This window comes from Aricia agestis, chromosome Z, assembly GCF_905147365.1.
Source record: "Aricia agestis chromosome Z, ilAriAges1.1, whole genome shotgun sequence".
NCBI classification, from domain to species: Eukaryota; Metazoa; Arthropoda; class Insecta; order Lepidoptera; family Lycaenidae; genus Aricia; species Aricia agestis.
In genome coordinates this window covers 24,600,431-24,623,505 of record NC_056428.1, presented here as the reverse complement: position 1 = coordinate 24,623,505, position 23,075 = coordinate 24,600,431, and the positions used below count along the sequence as shown (strand labels likewise).

General features: G+C 36.2%; 1 protein-coding gene across 1 annotated transcript; it reads left to right on the top strand.

The window, feature by feature from the left end:
- Positions 1-5,311: 5,311 nt before the first annotated feature.
- Positions 5,312-22,380, top strand: LOC121738574 (myb-like protein X). The gene is made up of 9 exons (XM_042130734.1): positions 5,312-5,678; positions 5,766-5,891; positions 5,976-6,181; positions 6,271-6,603; positions 8,482-8,649; positions 15,424-15,687; positions 16,668-16,930; positions 17,059-17,256; positions 17,371-22,380. Exons 1-9 carry the CDS (start codon positions 5,568-5,570, stop codon positions 21,735-21,737), a joined length of 6,036 nt encoding a protein of 2,011 aa, XP_041986668.1. The 5' UTR covers positions 5,312-5,567; the 3' UTR covers positions 21,738-22,380.
- The last annotated feature ends 695 nt before the right edge of the window (positions 22,381-23,075 follow it).

Sequence of the window (23,075 nt, the reverse complement as noted above, 5' to 3'; positions counted from 1 at the left end):
TGCCGGCACTCCCGGAATGCAACCCGTCTTTTCTTATTTTAGAATCAGACGTACAGTCTGTCAAGAAAGTGAAGAAATTAAAAAGTGGCAACATCGTAGTGTCATCCCTTTCAAATCAATCTAAGAAAAAAGAGATGACACTACGATGTTGCTACTTTTTAATTTCTTGACAGACTGTAGATCAAATCATAATTCACACAGCGACCAACGTATTACATAATTATATCGTCGCAAAACAACCCTTTTCAACATTTTGTTTTGGTAGGTATATGAAATATTATGAATGTCTAGTCAATAAGATGTTGTTTGCATTCGTTTGCTATTTAAAAATTTGGTTTGCAAGAAATAACAGCTAATAAATCATTTTGTCAGCATACGAAGATTTTGTTAGCAATAAGTAAAATCAGACTGCAATTCGTGTTCTGTAACTAATCATGACAATGGTCAGCAATTTAAACACTTAACTGGCAGCGAGTTTTATTATGTATCTGCGAAATAAACAGTCACTCGGCAGAATAATTACTTCGTCGGTCGGCAAGATTATACATTCGGTCAGCAGAGAAAAAAATTCAGTATTTCATTTCATTTCATTATTAATTTATTTATTTTATTAATTAATAAAAACTTAACAGAAGACCACGGATACCGAAGCGGGTTACGGAGGTTGTAGCCCCCCCGAAAGGGGGGCGCAGCCCCCCGCCAAAACAAAAACAAACACAATCCAGAAAGTCCAAAAGTAGTTAGGTTAGAACTTAGACCACAACACAGAGGGAGCCGAGCGAGCTAAGCGAGCGTGCTGCGGCAGCAGCCGGCGACCGTCATAAAACAAAAGGGGGGGTCGCGCACAGTGGATCGAAAATCGAGTTTCATAGACATAGGAACTTGAGTTTCCAGATGTCATTTTTTTAGGCTGAAATATATTCTCCTAGTTGTTATTACATAACAAAATGTAAAAAGACTCAACTACGTGTAATAATAAAGGGGTTATAATTTTTAAAGAAATTTTTGTACGAGTATGGAGCCGACAGGAAAAATGAGTATATCTCTGGAATCGCATGGTTGGCCATTATATCCTCACACACTATTATAGTACTAATTATTACTCACATTTTGGCATATTTTATATTACGGCACCATTTGCGATTTTTTTTCTAAAATTCATCAAAATTAAAAATATTTATTCTAGTATTTGTTGCAAAAGCTATGATTAAATTAATGAGGTCTTTTTAATAATATTTTAATACCATAGGATCACATAATTGGCCAAGTGCGAGTCGGACTCGCGCACGAAGGGTTCCGTACCATTATAAAGCAAAATTAGGCCATAAATTGTGTTTTTTCTATGAGAGTCCCACTTAATTTTATATTTTAGTGTATTATTATAGTTAAATATTAAAGTACACATATAACTAAGGATTGTGTAAAAAATTCAAGAACCTATCTGTTGCCATTATTGATATCTAAGAGCAAAAAAGCCCAAAAAATGACGATTGTCTCCCATACGGAGCCTCCCTTAAATATTAATTTTATTTTGTTTTTAGGGTTCTGTAGTCAACAAGGATTCCTTATAGTTTCAGTCTGTCCATCCCAGATGTGATGATCCGGTCTGTTTGTCCGTCTGTCTGTCTGTCCGTCTGTCTGTCTGTCCGTCTGTCTGTCTGTATATCCGCGGTTTTGCTCAGAGACTATAGGACCTACAAAGCTGTAATGGGGGCTACCGTTTTTTTTGCTCATTAGATTGCGCAACTGTCGACTAAGGTCCGAAGTATATCTATTAAAGTCGACTTTACAATAATCTAGAATCCCATTTATTGATTTAATTAAATTTAAATAATATCTCCTTTACTTTTGCTATTTTTAATAACCATTTAAAGGTTATTTAACAAATAGCAAAAATATTCTTTTTTTTCTTAATTTCAATCTCAAAGTATTTACATTGATCGCTAAATAATACTTTTTGGGATAATTTTACGAAGAAGATCGCTTTTCAACAGGTAAATTGCATAAATAATAATTTATGTCACAAAAACCGCTAAAACAAATACAAAATAGACGTTTTTGGACCTCGCGCGACACTAGCGCCTCTAGCGGAAAATTCACACGCGGCCACTTGGCATGAATGCACTATACTGTATTAATGATGCCGACAAAATAGTACCTATATGAAACCTTAAAAAAATATTTTTTATGGTACCTTCCCTTTTTTTTTCACGCAGAGAAATGCATTAACGCATTCGACGGAGAGGATGGGGACTCCCGCTGCGGATATGTGGGGCTCATCGCGGCGAAGATGGTATGTGCCGTGACCCTACCCACTAAAACTCTGCGACGCTCCTCTCGCCACCCAAGACGAAGCTACGGGCACGACACACCCACCGCAACTCCGTCAGTGGCCGTCCGACCTTTGTCATTTCGGGGCGCTTCTCGCCCCGCAGGTCGACAGAGGCCCCACTTCGGGCTTGTTTGATATCACGATTCACGATGCACGGAGCGTTTTGTGCATCGTGACCCACTCTGGGACTCGAATTTGATGACGGCGTCCCCACGCCGCCACCACGAGTACCCCGGCTAGGGTGGATCATAGTGCTGGCGTCGCACACGTCTCCGCCTTAGCCGTCTCGAGGGGTCGACCGCCTCCCTTTCCCTGCTGCTTTCGGCCTCCTCCTTAGCAACCATAAGCTCCTGGGCGAAGGTGTCAACTGCCGTCCACGCGGTCTCGCCACTCAGCATTGCACGAATGATAGCTGGTAGCGAGAGGTCCCGTCCAATTGCGGCCACGAAGGTCGCACGCTGTCCTGTCCATGAGGGACAGACCATCACAGTGTGTTCGGCCGTGTCCCTTTCGTCATGGTACCTTCCCTACACATCAAGCGGGAGAAGATTTTTTTTTCACGTCCACTCTATCGTATGGATAGGTTTTAAAAAAATATTATGAATATTCATAGATTATTTTCCGATTTAGGGATCCGTTTGTGAAATATAAAGTTTTAAAGTGGACAAAAACGTAAAAGTCCTGTGTCTTCCCCTTCTACCAGCTAAACGGTTTATTCTGTAAATGTAAAAAAATTCAGAGAGAAAGAAGTTCTAAAAAGACTTCATAAGTTATTGAGAAATAGTCGATCAACTAAAAAAAATGTATTCGGCGAAGTATAATGGAACTTTTCGTTCAAATTCCTTTGAAAGTAACTGAGAAGATGTTGTTAGTATGTAGTAACACGTTATAATTGTAAGTTCATTTATAACGTGTTACTACATACAAAAGTTTTCAAAAACTAGGGTACTACGGAACCCTATATTGCGCGTGGCCCGACACGCACTTGGCCGGTTTTTCAGTATTTGTTGTTGTAACGGAAATATATATTACATAATCTGCGTCCTACGAAAATTTCAACTATCTAGCTACCGTTCCTGAGTTACAGCCTGGAGACAGACAGACGGATAGACAACGAAGTCTCAGTAATAGGGTCCAGTTTTTACCCTTTGGGTATGGAACTGTAATAATTAATTTAAACGATCAATAACACTGTACTTAGCTTTCTTAATCATCTACTCTTTGAGTGTAATATAGCTAAATACCTAGTTGAAATTCGCAGGACGCAGATTATGTAATATCTATTTTCGCTACAACAAACAAAATATACTAAAAACAAAATAAATCTAATATTTAAGGGAGCCTCCCATACAACAAACGTGAATTTTGGCCTTTTTTGCTCTTATATATCAATAATGGCAACAGATAGGTTCATGAATGTTTTACACAATCCTTAGTTATATGTGTACTTTAATATTTAATTATAATATTACACTAAAATATAAAATTAAGTGGGACTCTCATAGAAAAAACACCATTTATAGCCTAATTTTGCTCTATAATGGTACGGAACCCTTCGTGCGCGAGTCTGACTCGTACTTGGTTAATTATGTGATCCTATGGTTTTAAAATATTATGAAAGAGACCCCATTTAACCACAACATAAACTTTTGCAAAAAATACAAAAAGAATAAATATTTTTAATTTTGATGAATTTTAGAAAAAAAATCGCAAATGGTGCCGTAATAAAAAAAATGCAAAAATGTGAGTAATAATTAGTACTATAATAGTGTGTGAGGATATAATGGCCAACCATGCGATTCCAGAGATATGCTCATGCCCAAGGCCCAGAACCTGGGTAATTTGCACCCCCCCTGGCCCAGAACCTGGGTACGCCCATGGTTGCTACTGCTCTGACATTGTGTGCGACTGCGAATAAAAGCGAGTGTAGATGATGTTCGCTTTCGCGCTTCGTGAGCCCTTTGTCGCGGGCCAAAAAACGGACACCGGACGGGAAAGCCGCGAAACTCTCTAGACTCGCGGTTCGCGGACTACGCGGGCTTTCGCGCCGTGAGTGTGGAGCCCGTTTTCGGTAGGTATAAATTATTTCCTGTATCACAGTATAGAAATATGACATATCCCTAAATATTGCTATACTGTTCCTGTATCGTGAAACACAATGATGAAAAACTTAAAGCAGATATGTTACTACCGCGCGCGTTGTGAAGATTCAAATACAGCCCAATTGGGCCGTCTGTTGTTTAGTCCGCATCGAGCGCAGTCACGAACGTGTTACGTGCCACGTCTTGTCTTACCTAAATAAATTGAAAATGATGTCGTGCGTGTATCGAAAATGTACCAATTATGACTCGAAAGTAAACAAAGCACATGGAATCTCTTACCACATGTCTTGATTGCATTTAATATCGATTATTTACATTTTCAATTATTTTTTCGAACAATCTGGAAAAAATCGAATTTTCTTCTCAGGCGAAGAAAGAGACAGCGATACGATTCGACGTTTAAAAATTGAACTATCTCTTTTATGTAAATGGTTTTTTGTATCTTTTGTTTCACTTATCTGTCAAATTTGTCAATGTTTGCAATTTTAAATTTGAAAATTGTTCGGAAGAGACTCAAGCCGGAAAATAGTATGGACGTAACATATCTGTATAAGTAGAATATCATTGGTGAAACACAAAACAGTTTCTATCGAAAACACAAAAAAATTAGGCCAAATGCCAAATTCAAAATAGAAAAAAAAACTGAGTAAAAAGGTGCGTGTAGGTTTAAAAAAGGCTTCCGTATTACTCGAAATCTCTAACTTACTTTTTAATAATAATTTATAAATAAACATGTTTTTAAAATAATTGTAATTTAAAAAGAAATTTTAATTAAAATGTAATTTTTTCATGTAATTATTATTTACTATAAATCTTTACAACAAAATCTTAAATATTAGAGTATGGTACTTGTTCAACTTGTAAACTGTTATGGCGTTTGTGTTCTTATACACAACGCATATTCGTGTTTTACACAAATAATTTTAAAATTTTATTTGATATTACTGATAATAAATTATTGAAGTAACACATTAATAAAAATAAAAAGTTAAGAACAACGAAGAGTGAGTTGTGGGGACGCTTGGACTTTTAGGTTATGTTTCCATCTTTATGGTCAATTGAAATAGGATTCAGATAAACGGACAATCGTTGGTGTTTTTCTCTAAGAAAGTATATTTTAAAGTGATGCCTGAATGAATTTCTCACGGTTTTTGGATATTCAGTCATGGTGGGAAGTGCCCAGCATCGCTTACTTTTGTTCCCTGTTCAGAACTGCGTTCAATCTCTTGGATTTTGACATTGAAGTGAGTAAATTGGGATCGTCTATTTTACAAAATGATGAGTTGCCGTCGTGGGTATATTTGTTAATATGTTACGTTGTTGTATTGTAGGAATTAGAGGAAGCACTTTTAACAGATGGCACAGAGGAATCAGGCAATTCCCTCTTGACGGAATTAATCGTTAGACTGTTGAATGGCTGCCTGGGCAACAATGATATCTCAGCATTCAACTATCAGGTTGGTACGAATGACTTAGGTTTAACTCTGATGTGGCATATTGGACATTGTATATCAGCAGTGTGTTTTGATGTAATTTTGCAGATGTATTTGAGGCGGCTATTTCGACAAAAATGTCAAGAAACAGGCCGATACAACCCCTTCAATACTGACATTGACTTCCAATTCCTCCCTCTCCGGACTAAAGTTGAAATTTTGTATGCACTATGTGATTTTCGACTTGATGCTGATGATGTTTTTGATTTATTCAAGAACCTTGAAGCTGAAAGCTTGAGAGTGGAACCTTTAGGGTATGTTGTAAATTCTGAGTGTATTTTACATACAATTTGATTTCAAGTACATATTATATATATATTTTTTAATGGACAACTTATTTTAGGTGGGATGACAACGACTCAGCATATTGGTATTTTTATGGCACCAGATTGTATAGAGAGGATATAATTAAGAAGCCCAAAGCTAAGAATAAAAAGAGGAAAAAGGAGAGTCGGAAACGGGGCTGGTTCTACGGCGATGACTGGTTGGATGACGATGAGACGGAGCGAGTGTGGCAGGTGGTTTGCTTTACGGAAGAGGATTGGACACACCTGACAGACAAGTTTCGTAAAGCATCAAGTAAAGTGGAAAAGGAATTGTATCGGTCATTATCGCAGAACTTTCTACCGGAAATACCGAGACTGTTTCAGGAAAAGGAAAGATTACAAAGAAAAAGGTAAGATTTTCATTTATTTTTTTCTTTAAATAACTTTACGTGACATGCTTAGCGCATAATGGTTTTATAATTTTATTTAAAATTTGCAACAATGTCAATTACAGCTTAATATTGAAAAAATACCTTTCCAATTAACTTTTAACATAATTAATATTACTTATTAATGTCTATGCACCTGCAATTTTTTACTTTGTTAATGTGTTGAACTAATGCAATAATTGCTTTACTTTATATTTTTTTTACATAAATAAAAAGTTCATGACATAAACTAATAATTGTTATTACCCGCCTATACAATACCGAAAGCTGTGTGTGTTGTTTATTTAAATTTGTATTATTTTCATTTTCACTGTGTCGGAAATAAATTATGATATTTCTTCAAATTTTTTTTGACAATATAACATAGTATCTGCAAATTGTTGTATTCAATTGCAGTTGATTGAGAGCAAGTGATTGAGATCCATTTAGAAACAGAGATAAAGAGAGTCTAATAACACTTTGAAGCTGATTTAAATATGGTACTGCACCTGCGAATTGAAATATTATATATTTGGTAGCTTGCGGGCTAATTAAGATAAAATAAATGCAATGTTGCAAGTTCTTATATGGTAGTTAGTGATTAAAGAAACTATTACTCAATTATTAGAGCTTTGAAATTATGCATGACATATTAATATATAAATATTAATTAATTTATATAAATTAACTAGCTGTTGCCCGCGACTTCGTCTGCGTAAACTGCATACAAAAAAGTAAAATATATCATCGTCCTTTTCGGAAGTCGGTTAAAAAGTAGCCTAAGTTATTCCTTACTATATCAGCTATCTGCCAAAAAAAATCCCGTCAAAATAGCTCCAGCCATTTCGGAGATTAGCTGTAACAAACAAACAGACAGACATACAGACAAAAATTGTAAAAAATGTTGTTTTGGTGTATGTAGCGCATATACATTCATATGCATGTAGTAAAAAACGGTTCTTTCAATATTACAAACAGACACTCCAATTTTATTTTTATGTGTATACATGTGTATAGATTAATAATTAATAAATATCCTGATAAATCCTAAAAATATTATAATAGTGTTTTAAAAATTATGTTTAATGTTGTTCAATGCAAAAAAAAGTCAAATGATATATATGCAATGCAATTGTAATTTTTGTAGTGGTAAAGTTTTTAATATTTTCCACAATTTTATACAATGTGGATTAAAAAGTAATACTTCTTAATAGAATTAGAAGGTTATTGTATTTTGAAGCAAATTTAATCTACCAAAATGACTTTGGTTGAAAGTAGTAATTTTTACCTGCAATATTATGTACAGATTAATCCTTGTAATTATCCATAATTTTAAGTTTCCGCGCGATGGAGGTTATCAATTCGACCCATATGTATGTGATATTTCCTGTTTTATCCACATTTTCCTCTGTTTCTTTCTTAGCGTGATAATGTAATATAGCCTATAGCAGGGGTTCCCAATCTTTTTCAGCCTGCGGCACACTTACAAGTCAATATTTTTTCACAGCGCCCTAGTCTGCCTAGCTATTACAAAAATATACATAAATAAACACCTTTAATAATTATAGTTAGGTTAATCAATTAAAAAATAATAAACAAATTTTTTATCATTTGCCTGCTTTGTATATTGTCGCGGCGCACAGTTTGGGAACCCCTGGCCTATAGCCTTCCTCGATAAATGAGCTACCTATCACTGGAAGAATTTTTCAAATTGGACCAGTAGTTCCGGAGATTAGCGTGTTCAAAGAAACAAACTCTTCAGCTTTATATTATAGTATAGATAGATACATATACAAAAAGAAGTATTATAGTATATAAAAGTTGTATAGGAAATAATGTTTTATTTTTCTTTCTATTAAGGTTGTTAGAGCTAGCACCACGGCGAACATCAAGTAGAGTGTTACAGAAAATTAAACAGAAGGAAGAAGAAGAAGTCAAAAGCAGCGTTTATGATTCTAAGGACGAAGACAGCAAAGAAACTTCCTCAGCTGCAAGAGAGAAAAGAGCGAGACGACGCGATTTACTGCGGTATGAAATTACTTGGAAGTAAAAATAAAAATTCTCAGTCTAACTGCCGCACTTTGAGATAAATATTAATTACTTAACTGTAAGGGCTATAACTCACTGGGAAGCCAACGCGACGTAGCCAGTGATGTTACCATGACAACGTCCGAGCAACATCTGGCGTCTCTACACAAAGCGCCGCCGCAAAGCGCTGTTTTTCTTAAAGATACATTTAAAAACAGCGCTTTGCAACGACGTAGAGATGATATGGTAATGTCACTGGCTACGTCGCGATGGCGTCCCGGTGAATTATTTCCCTTTGGGTGCCATTAAAGAAGAAGAAGAAAAATTAGAGCCATACCTCACCGGGGGATGCCTTAGCGACGTGGCCAATGACGGTACTATGGCAACATCTGGCGTCTGTACGTCGCCGCAAAGCGGTGTTTTTTTAAAGTAAAGGTGCAAAAACTGGCAGCGGGCAACATGAAGCAACCGCAGACGACGTGTCGCAACGACACTACTGGTTTGTATATATTGTATTTCTATGAAATACCCTCCGCAGCTAGCGACACGAAGCTAGCGACACTTATTTATTTAAGTTTAAAAACACCGCTTTGCGGCGACGTAGAGGCGCCAGACGTTGCCATAGTAACGTAACATCCCGTTGAGGTATGGCTCTAATTCTTCCTCTTCTTCTTATTTAATGGCACCCAAAGATGCAAGGTTGCATCATTCTGCTAGTGTCGAGTGAAAATAAAGCTTCAATTCAATCAATGAGCAGTTTGACAGATAATAATGTATGAGGTTCCATACCCAAAGGGTAAAAACGGGACAGTATTACTAACGACTTCGATGTCTGTCCGTCTGTCTGTCCGTCTTTATCTCCGTCTGTCTATCCGTCTGTCTGTTCGTCTGTCTGTCCGTCTGTCTGTCTGTCTGTCTGTCTGTCTGTCTGTCTGTCTGTCTCCAGCCTGTACCTCAAGATCCGCTATAGCTAGACTTCTGAAATTAGCTAGAGAGTTGAAATTTTCAGAGATTGTGTACATCTGTTGCCGCTATAACAAGAAATACTAAAAACAAAATAAATGAAATATTTAAGGGGTTTTAGCTCCCATACAACAAACGCGATTTTTTTAGTATTTTTTGCTCGATATTATTAATGGCAACACATCACAAAATACTCAGTTGTATAAATTATACTTTAATAAATCATAAAATTATAATAAATTAAATAATTCAGGGGGCTCCCTGCATACAAACAGCACAATATTTATCATAGACATAATATATACTGTCGTAAAGACCACCTGACAACTCGAAAATGCGTGACCATTTTTGATCTGTCAATGTGTGCGTGTGCTAGTGATGTATATTTTACTATCGATAATATAGTATTTTGCTATCGATAGTTTAGTCCGTTCGAGTTATTTTACCTGAGTTTCTATAAGAAATAAATAATATGCAACTTTGATAGATTTGTATTTCAAATTAGGTATCATAAATTTTAATTGGCAAAAAAAGGTGACGATTGAAAAGTAGATACACATTTTCTTTTGGATTGATTTTTCAATCGTCGGATATGTTATGACATGAGGTTCTTATAGGGGTAAATAATTTACACTTAACACATTATAAAGTTACTTATTTATTACTCAGGTAAAATCTATCTGGTAAATCAGTCCTTACATTGAAAGTAAACGTTGAAAGTAAACAACACACATAGTATATTATATTTTATTCTTAAATTAAATACATATTATAAAATATAATAATATTTTATTACAATTATTTTGAACCGACTTCCAAACAGGAGGAGTCTAGACGTTCGCCTGTGGATATATTTTTATGTATGTTCAACGATTACTCCGCCGTTTATGAACCGATTTTCAAATTTTTTCTTTTGCTGTACATTGTATTGTTCCGAGTAGGTATCATGTTCACAAAGGTGATGGAAACAATGAGAAATCGAAGTGACTCCTTGATATTCAAATGGGAACATATGGTCCCAGAAAACGTTCAAAATCTTTCGATTAATAAATTTAAAAAAGTAGTCAAAGAACGTTTTGTGCCAAAGCCAAAATGATTTCATAATTGATGGCACATCTTGGGAGTAGAATGCTGAATGACTGCTTGCAAGGCTACTTCTACATGATTTACAATTATTATGTATCTATCTATGTTTACATTGTATAATTTTTAGTTACAGCATTGTAAATTTTGTTTTAAAAGATTATTTTTTTTCTCACTTTTTTTGGTAAAAAGTGGGCGTGCAAGTTTCTTACGCCGGTTCTTCTCGTCGGCTTAGTTACCGAACCGGTGGTAGGCACCATGTATTCTGAAAATATATTTTATTTTAGATTTGTTCAGAAATAAAGCAATTTTGATTTTGATTTTTTAAAACACCAACTACACAACAGTATAGAAAACGTTAAGGACAGCTAAAATGAGTAAAATTATTATTTTTAAACAAAAAATTAAAACCGACTTCCAAGGCAATGACAATAGTAATATTATACTTAAATGAACTAAAAAGTATTAAATAATTCTTATTCTGTACTCAGTATTAATTCTGTTCTCAATCTTCATTATTTTGCAATCGGTACCAGCTAACCTAATCGCCAGTTCTCTGACAGAATAGGTATAACAGCAACTTATATACTTAGGACTGGTACCGACTTCAAAATTATGAAGATTGAGTACAGAATAAGGATTATTTAATACTTTTTAGTTCATATAAGTATAATCTTAAATGAACTAAAAAGCATTAATTGCTTCAGTAACAAGTGCAACAGTATGTCAAACTTACTGGCACAAATAAAGTTGGGATAGCTCCTTTAACCAAATTAGTATTTATTCTAATTTTTCTTTAAAAATTTTCAATGAAATGTTTGCCTACATATTGTTGAATTTTTCTTGGGATTCCAACCAACACGCCCAATTAATTTCAGCCATTTTCCTCTTATTAGAGGATCTTGAGGGAATCTGTAAAACAAATGATTATGATATATAAATATAAACCTTCCTCTAGTTTTAGAGTCACTCTATATTATAGTAGTTATATTATATTAGCTATATTATACTATACTATATTATATTAGTTAAAATAAGATAATATGTCCTTTTTAGTCCGGCCGCACATTTTCCGAATTTCTGATCACAAAAATTCGGACGCCCCGCCCCGCTCATACATTTTGACACGTCAGAAATTCTTTTAGTATGATGGGTCTACAACAAAATGTATGAACAGAGTGCGTTCCGCCAGGCGTCCGAATTTTTCTGATCAGAAATTTCGGATAATGTGCGGCCGGGCTTAAGGTGATAAATATAAAGGTAAATGATTTTTATTTTAGATTTATGTTATTGTAAAATATCGATAAGCATATCGATAAATTTGATTCAAGCACTAGCGTATATATGTAAGAAATTTTGATGAAAAATTTTTCTTCAAAATTTGTGTAATATAGGAACAATAGTACCTTTAGTTACGCAAAATATGAAAGTAAAAAGGAGGATTCACAATATTTTTATTTGAAATAGAGAACTAAAGACCAGAATATAGCAAAAATAAACACATCGTAGCAATTAGGATATGAAGATTAATTACGGGTGAAATGTATATTTTTCAGGATTATTCCTATGATTTACACTGCAATCACTTACAGCACAAGTTATTATTGTTATATATAATAGTATTTGTTGAAAATAACATACGATTTAAATAATAAATTGCAAATACCGAAAGGGCATAAAAACGATTGACGACTTTTGACGACCTGTCAAATAAAAGTTGTTACAATTTTCATTAGACTGCCTCTCTCTTTTCATCTTGTTATAATTCCATAAAGGATTTTCTTCTCTCTCGCACTCTTTGTTGGTCTTTAGCATTATATTATGTCTATGATATTTATCATATTTTTGCTATATAGTGGTACAGAACCCTTCGTGCGGGAGTCCAACTCGCACTTGGCTGAAATTATTTAGGGTTCCGTAGTCAACAAGGAAATATTGAAACAAAAAATCATTAAATAATTTGTTTGATTATGACAGAAAACATTTTGTGCAGAGTAATACAGAGTTGTACACGTTTTTAACTTGCCAGGAAAATGTATATGGAAAACAACGTTTGCTGGGTTAGCTAGTATACAAAATCTTAAAAAAAAAAAATATGGTACCTCCCCTGCACATCAAGGGGGAATGTTTTTTTTTTCGCATCCACCCCACCGTGTCATTGGATAGTTTTTTTAGAAATATTACAAGTATTCAAAATTCATTTTTCGATTTAGGGATCCATTTGTGAAATATGAAGTTTTAAAGTGGAAAAAATAGAGTCCAGTGTGTCTCTTCCACCAGCTAAACGGTTGCTTCTGGAAATGTGAAAAAATTCACGGGAGCATTAAAAGACTTCATAAATTATTGAGTAATAAAAAAATGTATTCGGAGAAGTATAAAGAAACTTTTTGTTCAAATTCCTGCGAACGTAACTGAGATGATTAAACTTTTTAATCGGGACTTAACGCGACTTATTTAAGTAGTAATGCTTTTATTAAAAAGTTTAATTATAATGCAACGCGAAAGTTTGAAATGTTATCGTAACTGAGATGATATTGTTAGTAGTGTAAATTGTAAAACATGTTATAAATGTACATTTATTGACCATACAAAAATATTATCATTAATCCGCCAAGTGCGAGTCGGACTCGCGCGTGAAGGGTTCCGTACCAATATAGAACACCAGAATCAGGTCCAAAATTGTGTTTTTTGTATGGGAGCCCCCCTTAATTTTTTATTTTATTTGAATATTATTATTAAATATTAAAAGAACACATATAATTACTAAGGACTTTGAGAAAAAATGAAGTACATACCTGTTGCCATCTATACTTATAAAATTACATGTCCTGACTGACTGACTGACTGATTCATCATCGCTGAGCAAAAACTGTAAAAGTCACAGCCACGAAATTTGGTGAGTAGGGTTGTTTTATTAAGTAGACACCCACTAAGGAAGGAATTTTGAAAATTTTACCCCGAAGGGGGTGAAATAAGGGTTGAAAGTTTTAATGAAAGTCCGTCATTTCTTGAGTTAGAAACATGAAACTTTATTTTTGGGTTACTGATTAAATTCTACCCCCAAGGGGGTTAAAATTGGGGTTGAAAGTTTGAATGAAACTCCGTTATTTCTTGAGTTAGAAACATGAAATTTTATGTTTGGGTTACTGATTAAAAATGATTGGATACGTGTTTAAGCGTTTCTGAAAATTCTACCCCCAAGGGGGTGAAATAGGGGTTGAAAGTTTAAATGAAAGTCCGTCATTTCTTAAGTTAGAAACATGAAAGTTTATTTTTGGACTGCTGATTAAAAATGAATGGATAGGTATTTAAGCGTTTTTAGAAATTCTACCCCCAAGGGGGTGAAATTGGAGTTGAAAGTTTGAATGATAGTCCGTCATTTCTTGAGTTAGAAACATGAAACTTTATTTTTGTGCTACTGATTAAAAATGAATGGATACGTTTTTAAGTGTTTCTGGTAATTCTACCCCCAAGGGGGTGAAATTTGGGTAGAAAGTTTCAATGAAAGTCCGTCATTTCTTGACTTAGAAACATGAAAGTTTATTGACGTTTGCGTTTGACGTTTGCTTAAATAGGGTCCGTTTTTACCCTTTGTATAAGGAACCACAAAAACAAAAAGGAGAAAACTATCCATCTTTGTCATTATACTATGTTAACGCGGATGAAGTCGCGGGCAACAGCTAGTTATTGATATAGCGCAATAAAAGCCAAAAAAATCACGTTTGCTGTATGGGAGCTCCCCTTAAATATAAATTTTATTTTGTGTTTAGTATTTGTTGTTATAGCGGCAACAACTATACATAATCTGTGAAAATTTCAACTCTCTAGCTATTACCGTAATTATTGAGTTACAGCCTGGAGACAGACAGACAGACAACGAAGTCTTAGTAATAGGGTCCCGTTTTTACCCTTTGGGTACGGAACCCATAAAACTAGCGGAACTACGGAAACCTATATTGCGCGTGGCTCGATACGCACTTGGCCAGTTTCTTGTTGCATTTTTTGTAAGATTCAAGCATTTATGCACTTTAATAATTTTAAAGTTTATTTTCAAGTGCGTTAAAAATCGTCCGTTGCGCCTGCTCTGCTTGCGCTGACCCTAAGGGCTCCCGCACACACCGGCCACAACCACAAAACGCCGCTACCGACATATTTTCTGTAGTTTTCATACATTTTTATAACGCCGGTGGCCGCCACATGCTACAACGATTCACTTTACGACCAATAGACTAGCTTAAAACGGCGTTTGTGGCTGTCGCGTGTGGGCTGTGGCCCGTGTGCGGCAACACTAAGAGCCTGTCCACACGGGCGCTGCGTCAGCACAGCGTTATTACGAAGCAGTCTTAACGTCAACACCCCGCATCGTCTCGGGAGCTGCTGTCCGTCATGTGTAACACCTTGGTTATTTTATTTGTATATAAAACAACGCAAACTACGCAACGACAGCGCTACGTGGACGCAACGCTGACGCAACGCGCCGTGTGGACAGGCTCTTACTCAGTTGATTTCCATAGTAAGCGAAAATGTTTGGCATAAGAGAAATAAAATTAAAATACTTTATTATAACCCTTTACAAACGTAAAGGTGTATACTGCGTATACAGATACTACAGATATAATATTATGTGCACAATGTTGTGTCACTATCTGGTATGTTCAAAAATTCGCTTCATATACAAAACACAGTATATAATAGTACTTATTTAATAATTTTCAATATATTTTCCAGAACTAAATCATCATCTTCAGATTCGGAAAGTTCTAACAGCGAGCAGGACGAGATGCCGCAGAAAGCAGCTAAACCGACGAAATCCACCGAGAAGCGGTCAAAAAACTCCTCAAGCACGCACAAAGGGGAACCACCGCCAGAACCAGTCGTACGGACAGGAAGAAAAACTAATAACTCCCTAGCAGCTGCCACGGGACAAATAGTGATACCGGACACGGTAGAGCCCACTAACAGCACAAGAAAAAAGCTTAAAACATCACAAATGTAAGTTCTACTGCCATGGATGCAATGTATATTATAATCTACTTAACAGAGAAATTTCAAATTGATTCATAGAGAAGTGGGCCTATGTTAACTATAGTTTGTGCGTTTTATGTTTTATGATGCGTGACAAATTATAATTGACAATAGTAGGGAAGTTACCTAACAAAAATTTATCGATAATTTAAAAATATCGAATCACTTCGTAAAGGAATTGCAATCGAAATTATCGATTTCGTACTGACATTTCAGTGGTGCCGGCGATTTAAGATGGCCGCCCTTTTTTATCGATTTGATTTCGATTCAACAGAGTCAATCTCTATTGATATAAGTTCCGTTTCATGCATATGACTTTTTTAAATGTTTTCGTAACAATAATTTTATACGCCTATTTCACAGTTAATATTTATAATTTTTATTAATAAGTTAGCATTTAGCATCTGTTCATTTTTATTCATTTACAATAATAGGAAACATTTGTTTTTGTAGATGGAATATAATTTATTACATTTTGATTTTTTTTTTGTTTTCTTGTAAAAAAAACCCATAGCAAGGAACATGAAAACTGTCACCCATATCATCTTAGAACGCACAAACTATAGGTAAAAGCCGAGCTTTGTGAGGGCTCGCGTCGTCACACTTTGACTGACTGATGATAACACATCTACATAAAAATTACTATGTAATCAATAGGCGTTTTTCCGTAAAGTGTACCACAAAATGTACAGGTTGTGGGATATACTAGGGCTCGCTTCGCTCGCCCTGATTACTCTGGTTATGTTAAAGTCCATGTAGGTTGTGAGTTGTGATACATTGATCTTGGCTTTTAATACGACAATTTTGATTGTCGTATTAAAGTAATTGAGTGAGTGAGTAGTTCATCTGCCTGTGAATAAATTTCTTTGATAGTGTTTTGAAAGAAGTTTAGTTATTTTTATACTTGTTAATTTATTTCAATCTAAATACTAAAATATTGATACTAGTTTCAGCCAAACTGAAGAGGATATACAAACGGACATGTATAAAGTGCTCGAACAGCTTACTGCTCATGAGGATGCTTGGCCTTTCATGGACCCAGTGGAGGAAGAATATGCTCCTAACTACTATGCTGTTATACGACGACCTATGGACTTACGAAAAATGGAGGAGCGACTAGACAATGGATATTACTCAGACTTCTCAATGTTCAAAGCAGATTTCAAGCTTATTGTAAATAATTGCCGACTATACAATGGACAGGATAATGGTTAGTAATTTATTTAATAGACTTTTATTTAAGTTCTGTCTTTATCAAGATTTGTCCAATATCAACGTGATGTAGTACAATACTTACTATTTATAACATCTTTTGAACATGCATGTGCTATTTTTCAGAATACACTACGATGGTTGACAATCTTCAGGCAGCATTTGACCGACTTACTGAAAAATACATACACCGAGTATCTTCATCGGATGAGGAAATAGCAGTTGAATATCAAATCCCTACACCGTCACGAAAACATAAGCTAAAATTAAGCGAATCTCCAGTACGACATAAACGCAAGAAAACTAAATCTCATTCTGATCACAGTAAGTTTGTAAATTAATATAAATAATGTCATTAATTAACATAAGAAATCATTTTTCTTTATTTTTGCATTTATGGTTTTGTTTTATAAACATTATAACGTAATTTATTTTCAGATGAGCCAAAATCGAGTTCTTCGATGCAAGAAAATAATCAAGAAAACGATGATGAAGAAGATGACAATGAAGGAGACGCTAAAAAGAGAAAAGAATCTCACAAAAAACACGACAAAATCAAGAAGAAAAGAAGAGGTCATCATCGTCATGGAAAACATTCGAAAAATCATAAGAAGAATTCTCATAAGTCCAACCATGAGAGAAAACACAGTAAGAGGCAGAAACATGGTAAGGACAAAGACAGGGAGGGTAAGAAGTCAAAACAAAAGAAAAGGAAAAGTAAACATCATGATAATGATCTTCCAGATGAACTCAAACGAAGCGCCTCACAGGAGTCATTGGAAAGTTCTAATAGGAGTAGGAGTGCCAGCCCATTGCCTTCCATCCACACTCCATCACCGTCACCAACAGAACTAGATAAATCTGAACAAAATGAGCAGCTCTCAGATCCAGATTTTCTTAAAGACAAGTTTGACAAGATAAAAGAAAGAAGACGCCATACAACAAAAGAAGCCTGGGACTCGTTGTTTGATTTTAAACAGAAAATTGACAGTCATAAACAAAATATAAATGTACCAGATAAAGACAAAAATAAAAAGCTTCGAGAAACCATAGAAAAACTAAAAGCTAAAAATATAAAGTATAAAGATTCAGCAATTTACAACAACCCTTTTACTGGTGGATCTGCAGAAAAACCTGTCAAATCTGCTAAAGAATCTGACAAAGAAGACGAAGATTTTTCGGACAATGATACTACTGAAACCGAAAGTATAAAAACAAAACCTGGAACCAGAAGATCGAAGAGAAGTTGCGCCAAAAGTGTTTCTGCTTCAAAAGCTCTCGAACAAGCCGTAAAAGACATAAGCAAGTGGTTAGATGATGCTCCAAAGGGTTCGGCTCTTAGTTCACCTTGTGACAGTCCTGCACAAACAATTTCTACTGAAGAACATGACAACAGTCGTTTAGACGATGAATTCTCGCAAAATGAGAAGCCAATGCATATGCGGCGGGATGGACGCAAAAGGCCATCATCGAGAGAACCTAAAATAATTAAAAGGAGAGAAATACAAAGAACAATCGATAGATTGCAGCCGGGTAAAAGTAAAGGTAATTTGTTGACAAATATCAGTAACAAAGGCAATGAGAAATTTGAAGAGGTAGCATCATCCCCGAGCACATCGACGAAAACTCGCGATTCATTCAAGGAAGAGTCCAGTCCTAAACTCAGTTTAGGTTCTGTTTTACCAACCGTAGAATTCACTCTCGGGAACGACCACAATTTTGGAAACGAAGATGCTAAGAGTGAGGCAGAAAATGAAGACACTAAGACTACGGAAATAGATAAAGAGAGTAAGGACGTCGAAGAGAAACCTACAGAGAAAAAGGAAGTAGAAGTGCAAGCAGCAGCACCTGCTAAGAAAGATGCTGAAGTAGAAACTGAACCGCAAATAATTATGAAACCGAGTCAAGAAAAAGCGACACCTAACTTAAGTGCATGGTTTAAAGCTTTTGGCGCTCCTAAGACGACCACTACAACCACAACAGCTAAAAAGAAAACTGAAAAAGAGAGAGAGCCAGAGGAGAAACCCGCTGAGAACACCAATATTGATGCAGTTGCAAAAATAGCAAGTCCTAAAAATACTGCAGCAAAATATGATTCGCCTAATGATCCCAATTCGCCTCTACCAGATAGCGACGACAGTCCTCATTTAAGTGTAGCCGTTACACCGAGACAACGTAGAACTAGCACAGGCAGCTCAATATCAGAAAGATCGTCGTTCAGTCAAGATTTAGATTCGCCGAGACACCAGATGTCACATAACTCACCGCTTCTTCGTTCTCCAGCCTCACCTAGAACAGACGATTTCCAGAAAATAACATATCCCATAATTAACGGAACAGTGCGAGCAGGGTTTTACCAGGACACGACATCGTTGAAAAGTAGTCCAGATAAGAGCTGCAGTCCGCGTGAAGCGCCACAATCGCCGTATTCCCCGTATTCCCAACACGTATACGCAACGAACAGTGCAACAGGGTCAGCGACTCCCAACTATTTTGTAGACCACAACAAAAGTCCCTTGCCCACCTACGGCCAAAATGCGCCCCCGTACTATGATACGTCCAAAGCACCAGTGGCTAATAAATTGGTACGCGTACACGATGACTATACGTCATTGGGACCTAACTCAAATCCAAGTCTCTCGAGTCCAATCTCAAGTCCAAACCACGGACCATACTCACCCATACCCTCACCTTATCCAAATAGTCAAACCAACTATTCACAACCTCAGATATCACCTCGGCCGAATACTCCGTCCGTCCAACAACCTAATACTACTCAGATATCACCAGAGCCAAAAACGTCGTTATTCCCAGTTAAAAAGAGAACTTATGAACCGGAGCAACCAGATTCATCTAAAAATCTACACGATAAAGATGATTTGGCTACCGGAAAGGTCAGGAACGAATATCCCAAAACGACCCAGGCATTGCATTCATCACAAACAATGTCTTCTACATCTGTTGATGATATCGCTCTAGCTCTAAGTGAAAAATCGGAATTGGGTAAATTGAACAATACAAGGGAGAAGGCATCTAATGATTTTAATGAGCGTCAACACCGTGACAGAGAGCTCTACAATAACAGCGAGCCAGTGATCAATGACAAAAGGGATTCTCATACAACAAAATCCGCTGTCAAAAAAAACAATATTGATATGATTAATATGGGTTACATGGAGGAGAGCAGACGGCATAATATAGAGCGCACAGAAGTTGACTATTCTAATAGGGAACACAAGACCAATGCAAATCCTCAACAGAAGGGATACGAAATTGAAGCTATCGCTATAAATCTCGGCATTCATAACCAACAAATGTCGATGTCGAAGCCACTCAACAAGCCAGCTGTTTGCTTAAACAATACTACACCAGCTCATTCACATGAACGAGCACCCGTGGATGTCACTATAAACCACAACATCGCTCACGCACACCAAAATCAATATGAAAGTCTCGCCAGCCAACAAATCAGTACTTTTTCGCTAAACGACATCGAATTGGCGAATAAGAAATTATATTCGTGCAACACCACATCTTCGCCAGCTATAGACTATGGCAACTGGAAAATGACGAATCAAACACGTAAACCAGAAACACTACCTTCGGACTATTCGTCGGCATATAGTGGCATCAATGACGAAAAATTAAGATCCGATTCCATAACGAATCAAGCTGCGCTCAACTACAATAAGAGCATTCAACAGCAGTACAGCAATTATAATAGCATTCCGAGAACGAATACTTCGAGAACACAAGATCCTCAACACAATCTCTCTGCCGAGCTAAGGATACCCAATCCTCGGAGCCTTCTGAAAAATGATGTATCAACTATGAGCGAAGCTGAAACCATCGCCAAAAATATGGAAAGCTTGTCCAAGTCACAAAAATCTGATAAATTAGTGCAAAATCACCCGCTAGTGTCGTCATCTCTACCGTACAAGACGCCGTATACTTCACATTCATCGATACCTATCGAATCTTTGAGGAACTTGTCGGGCATACCACAAATGCTAGAAAGGTTTACAAACGACGAAAGATACTTGTCGAGCTTCGCAGCCGGATCTTCGTCGTTGTATCACGATAAAACATTTTCAATGGCTCAAATGTTTAACAAGGGTATAGCGGCGACCGACGCCCACGCCACGAGCACTTCGGCCGGCACATACTCTCAGGCACCGATCGCCACGAGTAAAGATAACAACGCTTACAAATCTCCTTCAACTGCTTCTAACGCGCCACTGGACCAAAAGAAGAACAGGCGAAAGAAACCATCAGAAACAAAACAGGCCCAAGTTATCGGTACCCAGTATCTCAACACCGTCAGTAATAACGATGTTTTAACCTCAGTAAAGGCGAACATGATGCAGTCCAGTCCGTTCAATTTCGGTACCACGAGCAACATGGCGTTGAGCGGCATGTATGGGGACAACGGAGGGTTTACTATTGACGACTTCAGGAACAGCACCAATCAACTCATGGCAGCGAACTATATGGCGGCTGCTGTGGCACATCAGAGGAACAGTGAAGCTAACGCGGAGAAACTTGCGAAGCCTGCGCACCAGAACAGCAACCACGCAGCGGCGGGTACATTTCCTTTCCTTGGCCATTCGCAAGTTCGCGCGGGTTATCCGTTTGTGGGCACAGAAACATCTTCGCCACTGTATCAGCAATATCTGCGCTACCAGGAGGAGCTGCAGCGTCAAACTGGCGCGCAAATAATGAGTCTTTATCCCCAGGCGTACGCCCCGGCCTCGCTCGGCGTCAGGCAACCATACGACGCTTTGAACAGACACTCATGGCTTTAATATAGGATTTTTCCTCCCAACGATGAGAGGACGTTTTATAAATGTGACTGTATCGATTGTTATAGAAATTATAATTTATATTGAATCCAATTTTTGAAGATTTGTGAAAATATATAAAAAATGACAGACAAAAGTTTAAAGTATATTATCATCATCCACTAGTTTCGTCCTTAAGTATTGATTAATTTACCTGTGATCGCCATACATGAGTCCCTTTAATTCTGTGCTGTTTAACTTTGTGATTAAAAATAAAGAAACAATATAAACTATTATAATGAATATTAATTATTAAGGTAGTGTACTGGTTCTGATTTTAATTATGCATAGAGTGAAAACATGTCGATCAAACTTAAATATGTTGTACTGTATTTAAATGTCTGCAAATAGAATAAATGGATATGTGTTTCTGTGTATATTTTAACAGCTGATAATCTAATTAGCATAATATACATTAACGAATTTCGCCTTGTACTCATCCACTAAAGCGAAACGCGAAATATTTCTACTTATGTTTATGTAAGATAAAAGTTGACTGTAAGAATTTTTGTTAAGGCTTTTAGTGTTACAAAATTTATTATAAATGCTTACGAAGGCCACATTTTTTGTTATTTTTAGAGTTAAATATGTTTCTATCACTCCTTGTTTTTGTAAATATTTAATATTTTTATTCACTATAAGTTTATTAAGCTTTATCTAATTTTGCTTATTAATTATTATTATTTTTAATCATTGACATAGAATAAATAAAATAAGAAATATTAAATTTTTCTCATGTAAAAATAATGTTAAGATTTTCGAAATTAATAAAAATGGCTATTCATAATATTATGTCAATTTATTTGAATCCTTTCAATTATTATTTATTTACAAGATGTTAGTGTAAACACCAATGATATTCTGTATTTTAGAAACTCATTGGTAAACACCGTTATCCTTGAAACCGTCAAATGAAATGAGCCCGTCAAAATGAACAAATGTTTCTATGAGAACAATGCTGGGAACTCAAAAAAATCCGTCTTCATACCCATACAAATTGCCGATCCGGGCATCCGTATGGGTATGAAGACGTCATTTTTTTGAGTTCCCAGCATTGTTCTCATAGAAAAATTTGTTCATTTTGACGGGCTTATTTGATGGTTTCAAGCAATGATATTCTATGTTACTAACGTAACTAGATTGGAAGTTTACGGTAGCAACGCGTTGCCACTTCGAAGATGCCTGCAGGCATATCTCACATACATAATGACATAACGAATATATGACTTGACATTGTCTTTTGAACAAAAAAGTGGTTACGCATTTCTGAGAATCTTTTGTAAGACATTGCTACTCTAGTAT